Source organism: Neoarius graeffei, chromosome 7, assembly GCF_027579695.1.
Source record: "Neoarius graeffei isolate fNeoGra1 chromosome 7, fNeoGra1.pri, whole genome shotgun sequence".
Classification (NCBI taxonomy): domain Eukaryota; kingdom Metazoa; phylum Chordata; class Actinopteri; order Siluriformes; family Ariidae; genus Neoarius; species Neoarius graeffei.
Window position 1 is genome coordinate 48,454,291 of NC_083575.1, and position 17,889 is coordinate 48,472,179.

General features: G+C 44.6%; 1 protein-coding gene across 5 annotated transcripts in view; it reads left to right on the forward strand.

The window, feature by feature from the left end:
- ninl (ninein-like) overlaps positions 1-17,889 on the forward strand; it is a 63,219-nt gene that overhangs the window by 11,992 nt on the left and 33,338 nt on the right. For 4 of the 5 annotated variants that reach the window (XM_060925852.1, XM_060925855.1, XM_060925854.1 and 1 more), the window contains exon 5: positions 13,042-13,135. In XM_060925852.1, the coding sequence (XP_060781835.1) occupies positions 13,042-13,135 (94 nt within the window). Of the gene's footprint in view, positions 1-12,082; positions 12,240-13,041; positions 13,136-13,622; positions 13,772-17,889 lie in introns of those variants that run through there. The other variant, XM_060925856.1, reaches the window with a different exon arrangement.

Below are 17,889 nucleotides of genomic sequence, written 5' to 3' on the forward strand. Positions count from 1 at the left end.
ACTTCCGGAAGGGGCAGTGCTGAAGTAAGTAGCTCGACTACGTAGCTCGATAGGGTTTACATGCACTAAGTAGCTCGGCTACAATCGCATAATCTAGGTCACGTAGCTCGATTACGAGAAATCCAGTTCGGTTCGATTTCAGCCGAGCTAAGGTGTTTCCATGCCATTTAGAACTTCGATTTCAGTCAAGCTACGGCAGAAATTCGATTTTCTCTATGTGCATGTAAACGCACTGACTGAGTTCAAGCACCACCCCCCTTTTAAAGCAACCAGTCTGCTCTTCTAATTCAATCAGCATGACAGGGTGATATCAGCTGCCTTGTCCTCCTTAACACTGTCTCCTGAGCTAACGAGATCATCACTGAAATGATGTTAGCAGGTATTTTGTGGCAGGGCTAAAATGCAGTGGAAATGGGGGTTTTGTGATTAAGTTAATTTTCATGGAAAGGAAGGATTTTGCAATTAATTGCAATTCATCTGATCATTCTTCATAACAATCTAGAGTCAATGCAAATTGCCACCATAAAAACTGAAGGAGCAAACTTTGTGAAAACCAAAATTTGTGTCAGTCTCAAAACTTTTGGCCACGACTACAGACTAAAAGGTTTTCATCAGCACTATTTTAATGCAGAGACTTTAGTTTGTACAGTGAGAAGTTTTGTGAATTTCCCACAAAAGCAAAAGTTAAGCGAGAGTGAATGTGAGAGAGAAGAGAGAGACTGTTTAGGAATGAGTGAAAAGAGATGTTGAAGAAAGCAAGATACTATATGAGGGGGACAGAAAAGACAAACACTCTGTGCTCTCTGCTGGAAAACTGTTTGTGAACAGTTATGTAATGCTGTTCAATACCCCAAGCTGATGAAAATTGATTGTGACTTGCATGTTTTTTATCACACATTGTTGGAAGCTGAACAGTGACCCCTGTTTTTCCAGAGTGATTGGATTGATGTGTGCTGTGAGTGTTTCTTCTATATGTACTGCACTAACACAGTGATTAAGCTGTATAGTTCAAAGATTCAAAGATCCTTTATTGTCAATTCACTATATATCCAGGGCATATAGGCGAATCGAAATGCCGTTTCTCTCTCACCTTACTTGTAAAAAACAGATAAAGATTACTTACACACACACACACACACAAAAAAAAAATATATATATATATATATATATATATATATATATATATATATATATATATTTATAAATATAGATAATATAGATAAAAAAATTAAGAAAAACAATATATATATAAATATAGATAATATAGTTAAACATACACTCTAAAATCAAACAATGCACAAAATAGCAGTAGTGCAATACAGTACAATAATGGAGAAGGTGCTAGAAGAGCAGCTTATGAGGTGTATATGACAGAAGTGCAAATGAGCAATAGCAGCAGATACAGCAGTAATGCTAATGTTTGTGGTGTGATGTGCAAACAGATGAGTAATGCTAATGTTTGTGGTATGATGTGCAAACAGATGAGTAATGCTAATGTTTGTGGTATGATGTGCAAACAGATGAGTAATACTGATGTTTGTGGTGTGATGTGCGAATTAATGAGGTAGTTTTCTTATGTGAATGAATGTGTTACAGACCAGGGATAGGGGGTAGGTAGTGGACAGAGTTCAGCATCCTGACAGCTTGGTGGATGAAGCTGTTTAGCAGTCTTGTGGAGCAGGCCCGGAGGCTCCGGTAGCTTTTCCCTGAGGGCAGGAGGCTGAAGAGTGAATGTGAAGGGTGGGAGATGTCACCAGTGATTCTGATGGCTCTGTGGGTGAGACGGGAGTGATAGATGTCCGTAAGGGAGGGCTGAGGGGTACCGATGATCTTGCTGGCCGTGTTCACTATGCGTTGCAGAGTCTTCCGGCAGGAGGCACTGCAGCCTCCGTACCACACAGTGATGCAGCCAGTGAGGACACTCTCAATGGTGCCCCTGTAGAATGAGCACATGATGGGGGGTGGGACTCGTGCACTTCTCATTTTGCGGAGGAAGTAGAGGCGAGTTTGAGCCTTCTTGGCCAGCAATGCGGTGTTGTTGGACCAGGAGAGGTCCTCAGTGATGTGCACCCCTAGGAATTTGGTGCTGCTCACCCTCTCCACTGCAGCACCATCGATGGTCAGAGGGGGATGCTGTGAGTGACCTCTCCTGAAGTCAACTACAATCTCTTTGGTCTTCTCCACATTCAGGAAGAGATTGTTGTCTTTACTACACTCGACCAGTTGGCTCACCTCATTCCTGTAGTTGGCTTCATCGTTGTTAGTGATGAGGCCCATCACAGTTATGTCATCCGCAAACTTGATGATGTGGTTGGTGCTGTAGAATGGTACACAGTCATGGGTCAGCAGGGTGAAGAGCAGCGGGATGAGCACACACCCTTGTGGGGCCCCTGTGCTCAGCATGATGGTCCTGGAGGTGTTACTGCCGAACTGCACGTTCTGTGGCCTCCCTGTAAGAAAGTCCAGCACCCAGTTACAAAGAGAGGTGTTGAGTCCCAAATATCCGAGTTTTTGTATTAGCTGCTGGGGAATGATTGTGTTGAATGCCGAACTGTAATCCAAGAACAGCATTCGCACATAGGTGTTCTTTGAGTCCAGGTGAGTGAGGGCTGGGTGTAGATCAGCGGAGATAGCGTCCTCTATGGACCTGTTTGACCCATATGCAAACTGGAATGGGTCATGAGAGGGAGGGAGAATGTCAAGTCAAGTTTATTTGTATACCGCTTTTAACAATAAACATTGTCGCAAAGCAGCTTTACAGAATTTGAACGACTTAAAATATGAGCTAATTTTATCCCTAATCTATCCCCAATGAGCAAGCCTGCGGCGACGGTGGCAAGGAAAAACTCCCTCAGACGACATGAGGAAGAAATCTCGAGAGGAACCAGACTCAAAAGGGAACCCATCCTCATTTGGGCAACAACAGACAGCATGACTATAACATTAACAGTTTTAACATGAAGACAGTTTTGTTGATATTGTAACTCTTCATTGATGGAAACTTGAGTGCAAAACTGTTCATGACAACTGCAGTCCTAAAGTTAGCAAGTCAACTGTAGTCCTCAGCCATAAAAGCATTACTGTAAGAGTCCAGAGCGTCCTCCAGGTGTAGCTTTCAACTGTCCTCATGGGGCCATCCTCCATAGGAGCGATGCGATAAGACTCCAACCAGACACAGGGCACCAGGATGGATCAAACAGGTCCGAGGGGCAGAAGAGGTCAGCATCTCGATCGCAGGACCGACATGTAACTCAGAGGGACAGATGGGGGGCGGGAGAGAAAACACAGGTTGTTAAGTATGCCCTAAAAATGACACAATTATTAAGTCTGTGTGGTAGGCTCGCAGAGACGAGAGTCTTGACATCAGGCATAATACACAACAATGGCATGTTAATATGGTTAAAAAATATCATGACCTGCTCTGGCTGGATGCTTGATTGGGTGATGGGAGCACACTCCTCAGCAATGATGAGATGCAGATGGGTCCCTTAGGGCTGGCCAAGACAATTCAGTTACATTTCACCGGGTCTGGGACATGCGACAGAATGTCTGACAGTCGATTCCCTGCAGGCTACGATAGCCAGTCGAGGTCTACACCCTCTCCACCAAAAGATTTCCTGTTGACTCCATATAACTCAGAGGGACAGATTTGGGGGGAGGGGGGGAGAGAGAGAGAGAGGGAAAGAAAACACAGGTTGTTAGGTATGCCCATTGTCACCTGAATAAGTAGGAACAGTATACATATTGCACTGAGTACAAGCAGGGACTCAGGCAACTAACTATGACAGCATAACTAATGGCCCTTTTCCACTACCCTTTTTCAGCTCACTTCAGCTCGCTTCAGCCCGACACGGCTCGCATTTTGACTACCAAAAAACAGCACGACTCAGCTCGCTTCAGCCCTGCTTAGCCCCTAAAACTCGCACCATTCTGGAGTGGGGCTGAAGCGAGCCAAACCGAGCCAAGTGAGGCTGGGGGCGTGAGCAGACACTCCCCTGTGCACTGATTGGTGAGGAGGAGTGTCCTCACATGCCCACACACGCCCTGCGAGCACGCTGGGATCTGTAAACACTGTAAACCCGGAAGGAGAAGAATTACGAATTACGAGAATTTCTGAAGCCTTATGCGCCTCGCCTCATCTATACGCTCTTGCCAGTATCTGTTGGCGTTGTCGGTGACAACAAGCCACAGCACCAAGACCAGCAACACTAACGACTCCATGTCCTCCATGTTTATTGTTTACTATTCGGGTTGTGAGACTACCGCTTAAAAGCTCACTGATGTCACTGTTTGCGCTGCTTAACGACATCACCTGACGTCCACCCACTTTCGCTAACTCCACCCAATGTGTCCACCCACTTCCAGCCAGCACGGTTCAGCGCAGTTGTAGTCGAAATGCAACTCCAACAGCCCCGCTCAGCCCGACTCAGCACGGCACGGCTCAGCCCGGCTCAGCCGCGTTGGTAGTGGAAAAGCGGCATAAAAGGGGAGAGCCAGAAGGTAACACAGGCATGAGGGAGCCCCGGGACATAAAGCAGCCAGCCACTACACCGTCAACAAACTCGAGTGAGCAAGCGAGTGGGGACTGACAGCATCCATACATCCCAGTTTACCAAAACACACTATGTCTGAGGACCCTCCAGATCTACACCTTTACCTCATAAACACCATTAACAAAAGGCTTGACTAAACAGATATGTTTTCAGCCTAGACTTAAACACTCAGTGCGTTTACATGCACATAGAGAAAATCGAATTTCTGCCGTTGCTCGACTGAAATCGAAGTTCTAAATGCCATGGAAACACCTTAGCTAGGCTGAAATTGAACCGAACTTGATTTCTCGTAATCGAGCTACACGACCTAGATTATGCGATTTTAGCCGAGCTACTTAGTGCATGTAAACCCTATCGAGCTACGTAGTCGAGCTGCTTACTTCAGCACTGCCCCTTCCGGAAGTGACGAGTGACGAGACCACAAGCGGGAAACACAACAGCCTCGGTCAGCATGACACTTCACCTTAGCCGCCACTTTATTAGGAACACTTATGTCTGGGCATGTACGCACCCATTTCCAATTAGTTGGTAAGTTATTAGCATGTTAGCAGGCTAACAGTTAATATGTTCACCGTTACAGATCAACTTCAACTTAGTGGCCATTTTATTAGGAACACTTCTGTTCGTACATACAAACACTCTTCTTGTGAACACGGAACTGATAACTTTGTTTATACTCTTGAATAGCTCTTCTTCATGACGACAACCGGAAGTGTACCAACACGATGGGGCGTGTAGCGCCACCTGTGGCTCGGGTGCAAAATGTACCTCACACAATAGCTCGATTTCCTTGTGTGCATGTAGGATTGGATTTCTCTGGCACCCCTGCTGGGACCCTTAGCTCGATTACCGACAGCAGCTCGATTTGGATGTGCATGTAAACGCACTCACTGAGACTGTGTCTGATTCACGAACATTACTTGGAAGGCTGTTCCATAACTGTGGGGCTTTGTAAGAAAAGGCTCTGCCCCCTGATGTAGCCTTCACTATACGCGGTACCAGCAGATAGCCTGCACCTTTTGATCTAAGTAGGCGTGGCGGGTCATAGAGGACCAGAAGTTCACTCAGGTACTGTGGTGCAAGACCATTTAGTGCTTTAAAGGTCAATAGTAGTATTTTATAATCAATACAAAATTTGATTGGGAGCCAATGCAGTGTGGATAAGGCAGGGGTGATGTGGTCATATTTTCTAGTTCTAGTAAGGACTCTTGCTGCTGCATTTTGAACTACAACCCCAATTCCAAAAAAGTTGGGACAAAGTACAAATTGTAAATAAAAACGGAATGCAATAATTTACAAATCTCAAAAACTGATATTGTATTCACAATAGAACATAGACAACATATCCAATGTCGAAAGTGAGACATTTTGAAATTTCATGCCAAATATTGGCTCATTTGAAATTTCATGACAGCAACACATCTCAAAAAAGTTGGGACAGGGGCAATAAGAGGCTGGAAAAGTTAAAGGTACAAAAAAGGAACAGCTGGAGGACCAAATTGCAACGCAATAGGTCATTAACATGACTGGGTATAAAAAGAGCATCTTGGAGTGGCAGTGGCTCTCAGGAGTAAAGATGGGAAGAGGATCACCAATCCCCCTAATTCTGTGCCGACAAATAGTGGAGCAATATCAGAAAGGAGTTCGACAGTGTAAAATTGCAAAGAGTTTGAACATATCATCATCTACAGTGCATAATATCATCAAAAGATTCAGAGAATCTGGAAGAATCTGTGTGTGTAAGGGTCAAGGCCGGAAAACCATACTGGGTGCCCGTGATCTTCGGGCCCTTAGATGGCACTGCATCACATACAGGCACGCTTCTGTATTGGAAATCACAAAATGGGCTCAGGAATAATTCCAGAGAACATTATCGGTGAACACAATTCACCGTGCCATCCGCCGTTGCCAGCTAAAACTCTATAGTTCAAAGGAGAAACTGTATCTAAACATGATCCAGAAGCGCAGATGTCTTCTCTGGGCCAAGGCTCATTTAAAATGGACTGTGGCAAAGTGGAAAACTGTTCTGTGGTCAGACGAATCAAAATTTGAAGTTCTTTATGGAAATCAGGGACGCCGTGTCATTCGGACTAAAGAGGAGAAGGATGACCCAAGTTGTTATCAGCGCTCAGTTCAGAAGCCTGCATCTTTGATGGTATGGAGTTGCATTAGTGCGTGTGGCATGGGCAGTTTACACATCTGGAAAGACACCATCAATGCTGAAAGGTATATCCAGGTTCTAGAGCAACATATGCTCCCATCCAGACGACGTCTCTTTCAGGGAAGACCTTGCATTTTCCAACATGACAATGCCAAACCACATACTGCATCAATTACAGCATCATGGCTGCGTAGAAGAAGGGTCTGGGTACTGAACTGGCCAGCCTGCAGTCCAGATCTTTCACCCATAGAAAACATTTGGCGTATCATAAAATGGAAGATAGGACAAAAAAGACCTAAGACAGTTGAGCAACTAGAATCCTACATTAGATAAGAATGGGTTAACATTCCTATCCCTAAACTTGAGCAACTTGTCTCCTCAGTCCCCAGACGTTTACAGACTGTTGTAAAGAGAAAAGGGGATGTCTCACAGTGGTAAACATGGCCTTGTCCCAACTTTTTTGAGATGTGATGTCATGAAATTTAAAATCACCTAATTTTTCTCTTTAAATGATAAATTTTCTCAGTTTAAACATTTGATATGCCATCTATGTTCTATTCTGAATAAAATATGGAATTTTGAAACTTCCACATCATTGCATTCCGTTTTTATTTACAATTTGTACTTTGTCCCAACTTTTTTGGAATCGGGGTTGTAACTGGAGCTTGTTTATGCACTTATTGGAACATCCAGACAGTAAGGCATTACAATAATCCAACCTGGAGGTAACAAAAGCATGAACTAGTTTTTCCGCATCATGTCGTGACATTAAATTTCTTATCTTACCAATGTTTCTGAGATGAAAGAAAGCTATCCGGGTAATGTTATCAGTGTGAGTTTCGAATGAAAGACTGGGGTCAATAATCACCCCGAGGTCTTTTACTGCTGCACGTGAAGAAACAGAAAGGCCATCCAGAGTCACTGTGTAATCAGAAAACTTACTTCTAGCTGTATGTGGTCCTAGTACAAGTACTTCAGTCTTGTCAGAGTTAAGCAGAAGGAAATTAATAAGCATCCAGTGTCTAATGTCCTTAACACATTCCTCAATTCTATAAAGCTGGTGTCTCTCATCAGATTTTGCAGAAACATACAACTGTGTGTTATCAGCATAACAGTGGAAACTAATACAATGTTTACGAATAATATCACCCAGAGGTAACGTATATAGAGAAAAAAGCAGTGGACCCAAGACAGAACCTTGTGGAACACCAAACTTTACCTCAGTATGTCTAGAAATATCACCATTTATATCAACATACTGATAACGATCAGTTAAATAAGAGCTGAGCCAGGAGAGGGCCGTTCCCTTAACTCCCACAACATTTTCTAGTCTATCCAGAAGAATGGAATGATCAATGGTATCAAATGCTGCACTAAGGTCAAGCAACACAAGCAGCGAGACACAGCCCTGATCAGACGCCAACAGTAGGTCGTTTACTACTTTAACCAAAGCTGTTTCTGTGCTGTGATTAGGTCTAAATCCTGACTGATACATTTCATGGATGTTATTCCTACATAAATATGAGTATAACTGCTGTGCCACAGCTTTTTCAAGGATCTTGGAGATAAAGGGGAGGTTTGATATTGGCCTATAATTGGACAGCTGACAGGGATCAAGGTCAGGTTTTTTAATCAGGGGTTTGATAACTGCTAGTTTAAAGGATTTGGGTACATAGCCAATCGTGAGACAAGAATTTATTATTTTTAGAAGCGGTTCAATTACTTCAGGTATTATCTGTTTGAATAGATGTGTAGGTAAGGGATCTAGTACACAAGTTGAGGCTTTTGATGCCGAGATTAATGAAAGTAATTCAGTTTCTTTAAGGGGAGTAAAACATTCTAATTGATGATCTGATAGAGTTATATGGTTAACTACAATGTCACTTTCATTGTCTGACCTTAAATTAGTAGTTTGAATTTTTTGTCGGATATTCTCAATTCACAATGAACAGGCATGAGTGTTCCTGAGTTGTTTGCGCGTTCTGTGCTACGCACTTCCTGGTTCCTGAGTTGTTTGCGCCAAGTCCTTTTTTTCCACGAGTGTTGGCGTTAATTACTAATCTTTTTAAACTTTTTTCTACAAATAATTTTCCAGTATCCTCTTCATTTTTATTGTACTGTCGCTTTCCTTTTTGTACTTTTCACTTTCCTTTTTCCGTTTTTTTTTTTTTTCTGGACTTGATGTTCTGCATGACCAGTCGCTCAAAGCACTTCATGATGATGGAAGTCAGTGCTATGGGCCGATAGTCGTTATAGTTAGATGGGAGGTGCTTCTTTGGCACTGGTATTATGGTTGTAGCTTTGAAACACGTGGGGACAACAGCTTGGTTCAGGGAGATGTTAAAGATGTCAGCGAGGACATCCCTGAGCTTCATGGCACAGTCCTTCAGAACACGACCAGGTATGTTGTCTGGTCCAGCTGCCTTACGTGGGTTGATCCTGGAGAGGGTCCTCTCCACGTTGGCTGGATCCAGACATACGGCCTGTTCATCCGGGGGAGGAGTGGTCTTCTGTGCTGGTGTGTTGTTTTGTGTTTCAAAGCGTCCAAAGAAGTCATTTAGGCAATGTGATGTCACTCTCACAAGTCCGTGGTGGGGGTTTGTAGTTTGTGAGAGTTTGAATGCCATGCCAGAGAGACTGTGCATCTCTGGTGTTGCTGAAGTGTCCAGATATTTTATTGCTGTACTGATGTTTTGCCTCCATGATGCCACGGGACAGGTTGGCTCTGGCTGTTGTTAGACCTGTGGTGTCACCGGCCCTAAAGGCTGCGTCTCGAGCCCGCAGGAGCCTGCGAACCTCTCCTGTCAGCCAAGGCTTCTGGTTAGCACGAACAGTGATGGTTTTGCAGTGAGTGACATCATCAGTGCATTTTGCGATGTATAATGTGACGGCCTCAGTGTATTCCTCTGTCTATGTGGTTGTTGTAAGTGGCTGCTTCTTTGAAAATGTCTCAGTGTGTAGTGCTAAAACAGTCTTTCAGAGCATCGGAGGCCCCCTCTGCCCACACATGTACCTCCTTTTGTGTTGGTCTGATGGCTCTCACTCTGGGTCGCAGACTCGCAGGTCTCAGCATGATGGTAATGTGATCAGAGAGACCCAGGTGGGGGAGGCCTTGTAAGCTCCTTTGCGAGTTGTGTACACCAAGTCCAGTAAGTTGTACCTCTTGTTGGAAAGTCCACATGCTGATGTAATTTGGGCAGTAAAACCTTTAAATCTGCGTGATTGAAGTCGCCTGCTGTGATGAGGAATCCGTCTGGATGTGCTGTCTGTTGTTTACTGATGGCCTGGTAGAGTTCATTGAGTGCCTCGCTCCTAATGGTGTTAGCGGTGGGAGGGATGTAAACAGTGATAAGCAGAATCGATGTAAACTCCCTCGGTAGGTAGAAGGGTCGGCACTTGATGATAAACTCCATCAGCGGAGAACAGTGTTTGTGCACAACAGTAGCATTCCGACACCAAGCATTGCTGATGTAAATACACACTCCCCCGCCGTGAGTCTTGCCTCCTTCCATAAAGGCTCAGTCAGTGCGGTAGCATGTTAGCCCAGCTAGCTGGATAGCAGAGTCCAGGATGTTGTTATTCAGCCAGGATTCTGTAAAGATGAAAATACAGCAATCCCTCGCATCACGTAGCACAGATCGCATGAGTTCTGTGTGATCTATTTTGTTGTCTAGTGAGCGTACATTGGCCAGAATGAGGGATGGTATCGCGGGTCTGTGTGGGCTAGCAGCTAGCCTAGCACAAATACCTCCGTGCTTGCCATGCTTCTGTTTCCTCTCACACCGCTTCCGGCGCCTCCTCTCTGGGTGAGACACAGCAGGCGAGTCCGGTGATGTTGTAGTCCAGCGGAGAAGATCCAGGCCTCGAAGTTCCTCAATGACTTTCTGGTTCAAGACGAGATGTTTGGTCATATTTCCTATAGCTACAAGGCAGTGGCGACAATATCTTGTGACCGACATTATCAGTGCACTACTCGCACATGTATGTAGACATAAAGCACGCAGACATACACTAGAGCATGCACTTTTAAACACTAAACACAGAGAGAGAGGGGCCGCTGCGTCCATACGTGCCGCTATCTTATTTACTGTCTCAGAAAATGTGCTGAATTGTTTGTTACTGGGGTTGCGTGTACAGTATATTTACTTGGCCAAATGTTTGCAGTCAAAAGGTTGCAGACGTCTGACCATCACACATATGTGGTTCTTCACCAAACTGTTGCCACAAAGGTGGAAGAACATAAATGGATGGGATTCTTTTGTGTGCCATAGCATTACAGTTTTCCTTCAGTGGAACTAAGAGGCCCAAGCCTTTTCCAGCATGATAATGCCCTTGTCCACAAAGTGAGTTCCAGGAAGAAATGGTTTGCCATGATTGGACTGGAAGAGCTTGAGTGGCCTGCACAGAGCCCTGACAGTCTGCACCCCCAGGCCTCCTCACCCTATATCAGTGCTTTATCTCACTAATGCTCTTGTGGCTGATTGTGCAAGTCCCCACAGCCATGCTCCAAAATCTAGTGGAAAGCCTTCCCAGAAGAGGAGCAAAGGGGGACTTGATCCTTAATGGAATTCATATTCCAAAAAGATGTACAAAAAGCACATACAGTACCAGTCAAAAGTTTGGACACACCTTCTAATTCAATGTTTTTTCTTTATTTTTATTAATTAAGACACTTCATGTCTTAATGATGGACTGTCATTTCTCTTTACTTAGTTGAGCAGTTCTTGACATAATATGGATTACTACTGTTGTGGATTAGAGCTATTTACTGTATTTTTATTGTTTACTATTTTCTGTTTGATCTTAAATGCATTTAAGAAGGCAAGAAATTCTATTAATTAACTTTTGATGAGGCACACATGTTCATTGAAAAGCATTCCAGGTGACTACCTAACACTTTTTGTTGACCACATAATTCCATATACGCTTGTGGTATTGGGGGCGTGGCTGAGCATCAGCTGTGGGTAGTGAGGAGTCAGGTAGAACCGGCAGGTAACACGTGATGAGTTTCACCTGTGTTTGATTACTGGCAAGTTACGTTTGTGTGTTTTTTGTGTACTTTCAGAGAGAGAGAAGCCAGTAATCAGAAAGAGAGAGCTGAGCTAGTCAGTCAGTCAGTCAGTCAAGTTTATTTGTATAGCGCTTTTAACAATAAACATTGTCGCAAAGCAGCTTTACAGAATTTGAACGACTTAAAATATGAGCTAATTTTATCCCTAATCTATCCCCAATGAGCACGCCTGTGGCGACGGCGGCAAGGAACCCCCCCCCCAGCCGACACGAGGAAGAAACCTCGAGAGGAACCAGACCCAAGAGAGGAACCCATCCCCATTCGGGCAACAACAGACAACATGACTATAACATTAACAGTCCTAACATAAAGTCAGCTTTACGTTTAAGTCAGCTCCTCCAGGCGCGACCCCCAACTGTCCACATGGGGCTGCCCTCCACAGGAGCGATGCGATGGGACTCCAACCAGACACAGGGCACCAGGATGGATCAGGCAGGTCCGAGGAGCAGAAGAGGTCAGCATCTCGATCCCAGGACTGACATGTAACTCAGAGGGACAAATTTGGGGGGGGGGGATGTGTTTGTGCATGCGTGTCTGAGAAATAAACAAAACTAAAGTCACTGAAAAGTGAAATCAAAGAACAAATAAAACGCACCTTGAGTTGTCAAGCCTGTCTCTCAGTTCCTAATTCCATAACCTGCAAGAGTGTTACAATGTTCCATACGTTGTTTTGATGTCTTCAATATTGTTCTACAATGGAGAAAATAATCAAAATACAGAAAAGCCGATGAATGATTAGGTGTGTCCAAACTTTTGACTGCTACTGTATGAATGTGATGGTCGTGTATTTGCAAACTTTTGGCCATATAGTGTATGTAACATAAAGCGTACGACACACTGAAATGTTCTCCATGTTAAGAGAAAGGCCTACATTATTTGGACACGAATCCACTAATTCCACTGGATCCATAGTCAGGAACAAAACTATAAGTGAGGTTGCTGGGACTGCATGATAAAGACAAGAGACACGTCTCAATTCTGCCGTCTCAGAGTTATTCCTGCTCACTGTAGCACAAGTAATGTTGGCAGTTTGGAATTCCTCATGGCCATATTTCACTCTGCCATGACAGGATTAATCCATGCTGCTGCTATCTTTCCTATTTTTATATTATAGAAACATTTCTTAACTTTTTATATTCAGAAGAGACACATATAGATGTAGTGCCACCAACATGTTTGTTTAATACAGCAGTGATGATTTTGATAAACTTTAGTATGAGAGAATGGCTACTGAACTGTTACATACATATTTTTAGAGTCTGAAGTCTGATGAAGACACAGGGAACAACAAGGAAACAAGCAGGGAACAACAAAATGCCAATCAACACTCACTTCATTTTGAGGCACAAGGTAATTTTTGTGGTTACTCTGTAGGCTTGTACAACTGTCTCAGTATATTCGTCTATTTTTATCTGTGAACCAAATTCGAAATTTAAATCACTGTGTACAGTGAGGTCCAAAGGTCTGAGGCCACAAGTGAAAATGCTTTTATTTTGTATTTTTTTAAATTAATACAACAATTTTTATTACAAATTATATTATTGACAACAACTTGAGTGAAAAGTAGACTCTTTGAAATATTTACATGAATTTCAGAGTTTTTTAGTATCCTTGACTTGCAAATGACAAAACAAAATAGAAACCCGGATGTCAGCCATGTTGGTGGATATACAAATGCAGGGTCAAGCGACATTCCATACAAAACATAGTCACGCTTGCGCAACTCTCTTTGTTTTTCCACTGCTTTAAGTATTCTTTTAGCTATGCCATATCTTTGTGCTGTATATGGTTGTGGTCACAACAGTACTCGTGACCATTGCACATTCCGATTTTTTAGAATTCCGTACGTGATTCCGAAAGAGGGTGAGGAAACTCTGAGGCTTAGTACAGAGAGGAGACGAGCACAGCTGAACAACATCAGCAGGGCTGATCTAACAGAGGCTAAAACCAAAACAGCTCATGTTTGCAGTAATCATTTTCTCACAGGTGAGATTCAAAAGCTTTCTCGATAATATCATGGAAAAATTTTATTTCGTCTTGCTAGAATTTTGCTATAAAATGAGCGTTCACTTGTCATGGTTCACTCAGTCGTTGTTATAATTTAACACGTGTATTACCATTTCGCTTCTAGGAGCACCAACAAAATTATATAATAGAAACAATCCAGACTGGGCACCCACTCAGAAAATGGGCTATGTTTTGTCTATGGTCGGACTTGATTCTTCGGCAGCCAAACCAGATAGAATGCGATATCTGGGTACTCGATGGTCGGTAGACACATCTTATCTTCAGAAAAGTCTGACTTTTTTAAATAATATGGGTCAAAACCACACATATCTGTCTTCTCTTTGTATCAAATCTTTGCTCGACCGTTCGAATCTTGGTAATACTGAGAAAATTCAGCATTGTTTACAGACACGCTTTCAGCAGCTGCCATCCTAGTTGCTTTGTATATCCACCATCATGGCGGACGCTCATGATGTAGCACATTTTGATCACGTGGTTTCAAGTCATCTATTTGGTACAGTATGTACCAATTAGATGGAGGTGTTGTGGGCCTATCATTGAAACACCTAAGAAGGAGGGTGCCCACCTGATGACCCAATTAAGCTTTATTCCTCCACACTCCACCCAAATACCATTAGGGCACCCATCTGGAGACCCTCAGTTTGCACGCCTGTCCCCACCAGTGTTAGCTCAGGTAGACACACTCTGCAAGGGATTGTACCAACTAGTCCTAAAATAGAACTGATAATCTGGATTCACCCGATGACTGTTGTGAAAAGAGCAACTGGCAACTAGGGAAAGACCTGGTGACAGCCTGGAAAGACAGCTGGCAGGAGGGAAAGACCCCAATGGGCCTGCCGTAGGCTAGCTACCTATGGTAGGAGGAACCTGGTGCTATAAGCGTATAGGTTCCACCCACCCATGGCTACGGAAAATTCAAAGAAGAAGATACCCCCAGAGTCAGCGAGAGCAGGGGCGAAAGATGACTCTTCGGCAGACAGCATGGCAACTGACCCTGGAATGAAACAGACAACGAGAATGATGACCAGCGCTATACATGAGACTACAACACCAGCTCCAGGAATCAAGCTCCAGATTTACAGCTGTGGTTGGGCCAAAGTAACATCCTCTATAGGCCTGAGAATCCACCTAGGCAGGAAAAGGTGTTTGAAGGCAGTGGGTCAGGGACCTTGCATTGACCGTTACTTCTTATGAAGCAACAGTCAAGTGAAGTTCAGCAGCAGGAGGAAAACCAAAGTCTGCAGGACATCAATACCCCTGTCCTCAAGGAAGAGGTGGAATCAAGCACAACAGAGAGTTGCGAGCCTGGCCCACCACAGCCTGCAATCAAAACTAAGACCCAGGGGCGAAGGCCGCTAGTCAAGTGGCCCAAATCCCGTGAAAAGAATGAGTGGGAGACGATTAACAAAGACCTCAGCAAATTGCTGGGACAGCTGAGGGGTACGTCAACAAAAAAGCTGGAGAGAATGGGAGAAGTCATCTACAGCTATGGAGCTGAGTGTTTTGGAGTTGTAGAAAAGAGGAATATACCAACACCCATCCCAGTCAAATCCAGGAGACAGCAAGAAATAGAGCAGCTGATCAAAGAGAGAAGACGGGTAAAGAAACAGTGGAGGAAAGCTGCAGAAGAGGAGAAGGAGGGAATAAGCCTGCTGCAGGCAGAAATCAAGAACCGGTTGTCATCCTTGAGGAGAGCAGAGAACCTGAGAAAGAGGCATAGAAAGAAGAATCAGGCCAGATCAAACTTCTTCAGAGACCCATTCAGGTTTGTGAAAAGTCTGTTCACAAAGGAGAAAAGTGGCAAACTTGCAACATCAAAAAAAAGACCTCGAGGCTCACCTTAAAGAAATCCACATGGACAGCCAGCATTGCGAGCAGACCATCCTCCCACCCGACATGCCACCAATACCTTCCCCTGAACATCAGCTAGACATCAGCCCTCCCAAGTGGAGTGAGGTGGTAACAACTGTACGTCGGTCAAGAGCTGCATCCTCCCCTAGGCCCAATGGAGTTCCATACAGGCTTTACAAGAATGCTTCAGATGTTTTACGGTTCCTGTGGAGAGTGATGAGGATGGTGTGGCAGAAACACGTAATACCAACAGCCTGGAGGAGGGCAGGGGGTGTCCTAAATCCAAAGGAAAAGGACTCTGCTGATATCAGCCAGTTTTGCCACATCAGTCTTTTGAACATTGAAGGGAAGGTTTTCTTCAGCATTTTGGCTCACAGGCTGACAGCCTACCTAGAGAAGAACCGCTACATCGACATGTCTGTTCAGAAGGTGGGGATCCCAGGCTTCTCTGGGTGTTTGGAGCATGCAAACATGATCTGGCATCAAATCCAAGCCACCAAGAAGGATGGAAGAGACCTCCATGTTGTGTTCCTGGACCTCGCCAATGCCTTTGGCTCAGTCCCTCACAATCTCCTTTGGTCTGCTTTCAGTTACTTTAGTGTCCCAGAGCCCATCACAGCCCTAGTAAAATCCTATTTCCAGAACATACAGCTTTGCCTTATAACTGATGAACTCACTACAGTATGGCAGCGTCTGGAAATTGGCAACATGGTAGAATGCACCATCTCCCCGCTAGCTTTCACCATGGCCATGGAGGCCATCATCTGGGCCTCTCGGTGGGTGGTAGGAGGAGAGCAGCTCAAACCTGGTCTCCGACTCCCTCCTATCAAGGCATATATGGATGATATGACCATACTTACAACAACCAAGCCCTGTACTAGGCGACTACTGAGGAAGCTCCAAGAGAACATGAAGTGGGCTATAATGAAAATAAATCCAAGCAAATCCAAGAGCATATCAGTCATCAAAGGGAAGTTGTTCGAGCAACGTTTTTACATTGGCAAGGAGCCCATACCAGTGGTGTTAGAGAAACCTGTTAAGAGTCTTGGATGCTGGTACGACGCAACCCTCAAAGATATAGACCAAGCAGACCAGATTAGGCAGGACACCATCAGTGGCCTGGAGAGCATCGACAGGTCCTTCCTACGGGGCAGGTTGAAGCTCTGGTGCTTTCAGTTCAGTCTCCTCCCCCAGCTGATGTGGCCCTTGACCATCTATGAGATCTCAATCTCCAAGGTTGGAAAACTGGAGAGGCTGGTTAGTTCATTTGCGAAAAAAATGGCTTGGTCTCCCCAGGTGCATTGCCAGCACAGGCCTGTATGGGAAAGGTATTCTTGAACTTCCAGTGTCTAGTCTAACAGAGGAATACAAGTGCTCCAAAATTAGGCTGGAAATGACACGGACAGAATCCCATGATCCATGTGTCACCCGAACAGTTCCCATTCTGGCAACTGGAAGAAAGTGGACCCCATCACTAGCTACACAGCAGGCAAAGTCATTCCTTAAGCATCAGGACATCATTGGTCATATGCAGCAAGGGAGAGGAGGCATTGGAGAGAGCAATCTATTCTGGCACAAAGCAACACCATCACAGTGCCGAGGTCTCGTAGTCGAGGAGGTATGCTGCTAAAAACAAGCAATGAGGTGCGCAAAGGCCACTTCTTAAGCAAAGCAGGGGCAGTGGATGCGATGGGAGGGGGTTGAGAAGAAAAAATTCTCTTGGCGGGATCTGTGGAACATGGAAGCACATCAAACCAGCTTTGTCATACAAGCCACCTATGATGTCCTGCCATCTTCAATCAACCTCAACCAGTGGTACGGAGAAGACCCTACGTGCCCTCTCTGTCAGTCTCCGGCCAAGTTGAAGCACATCCTGGTGCGCTGCAAAACAAGCCTGAAGCAAGGCCGTGACACCTGGTGACACAACCAGGTGCTGAAGTGCCTTGCATCAATACTGGAGACCAGGCGGACATCCATCAATGCCCTGCCTCCTCCTTCATCAGCCTATCACTCATCTGCAATAAAATTTGTCAGTGCAGGAGCGAAGCATAACAAAGCCCATACATCCAAGCCACACATTGGCCAGCTAGGTGGGATGCGAGACTGGAAGCTATCGGTGGACTTGAACCAGCAGCTCTGCTTCCCAGCTGAGATCACCACAACAAATCTCAGACCAGACCTTGTGCTTTGGTCCTCTTCACTTTGCTCAGTTTACATAACAGAGC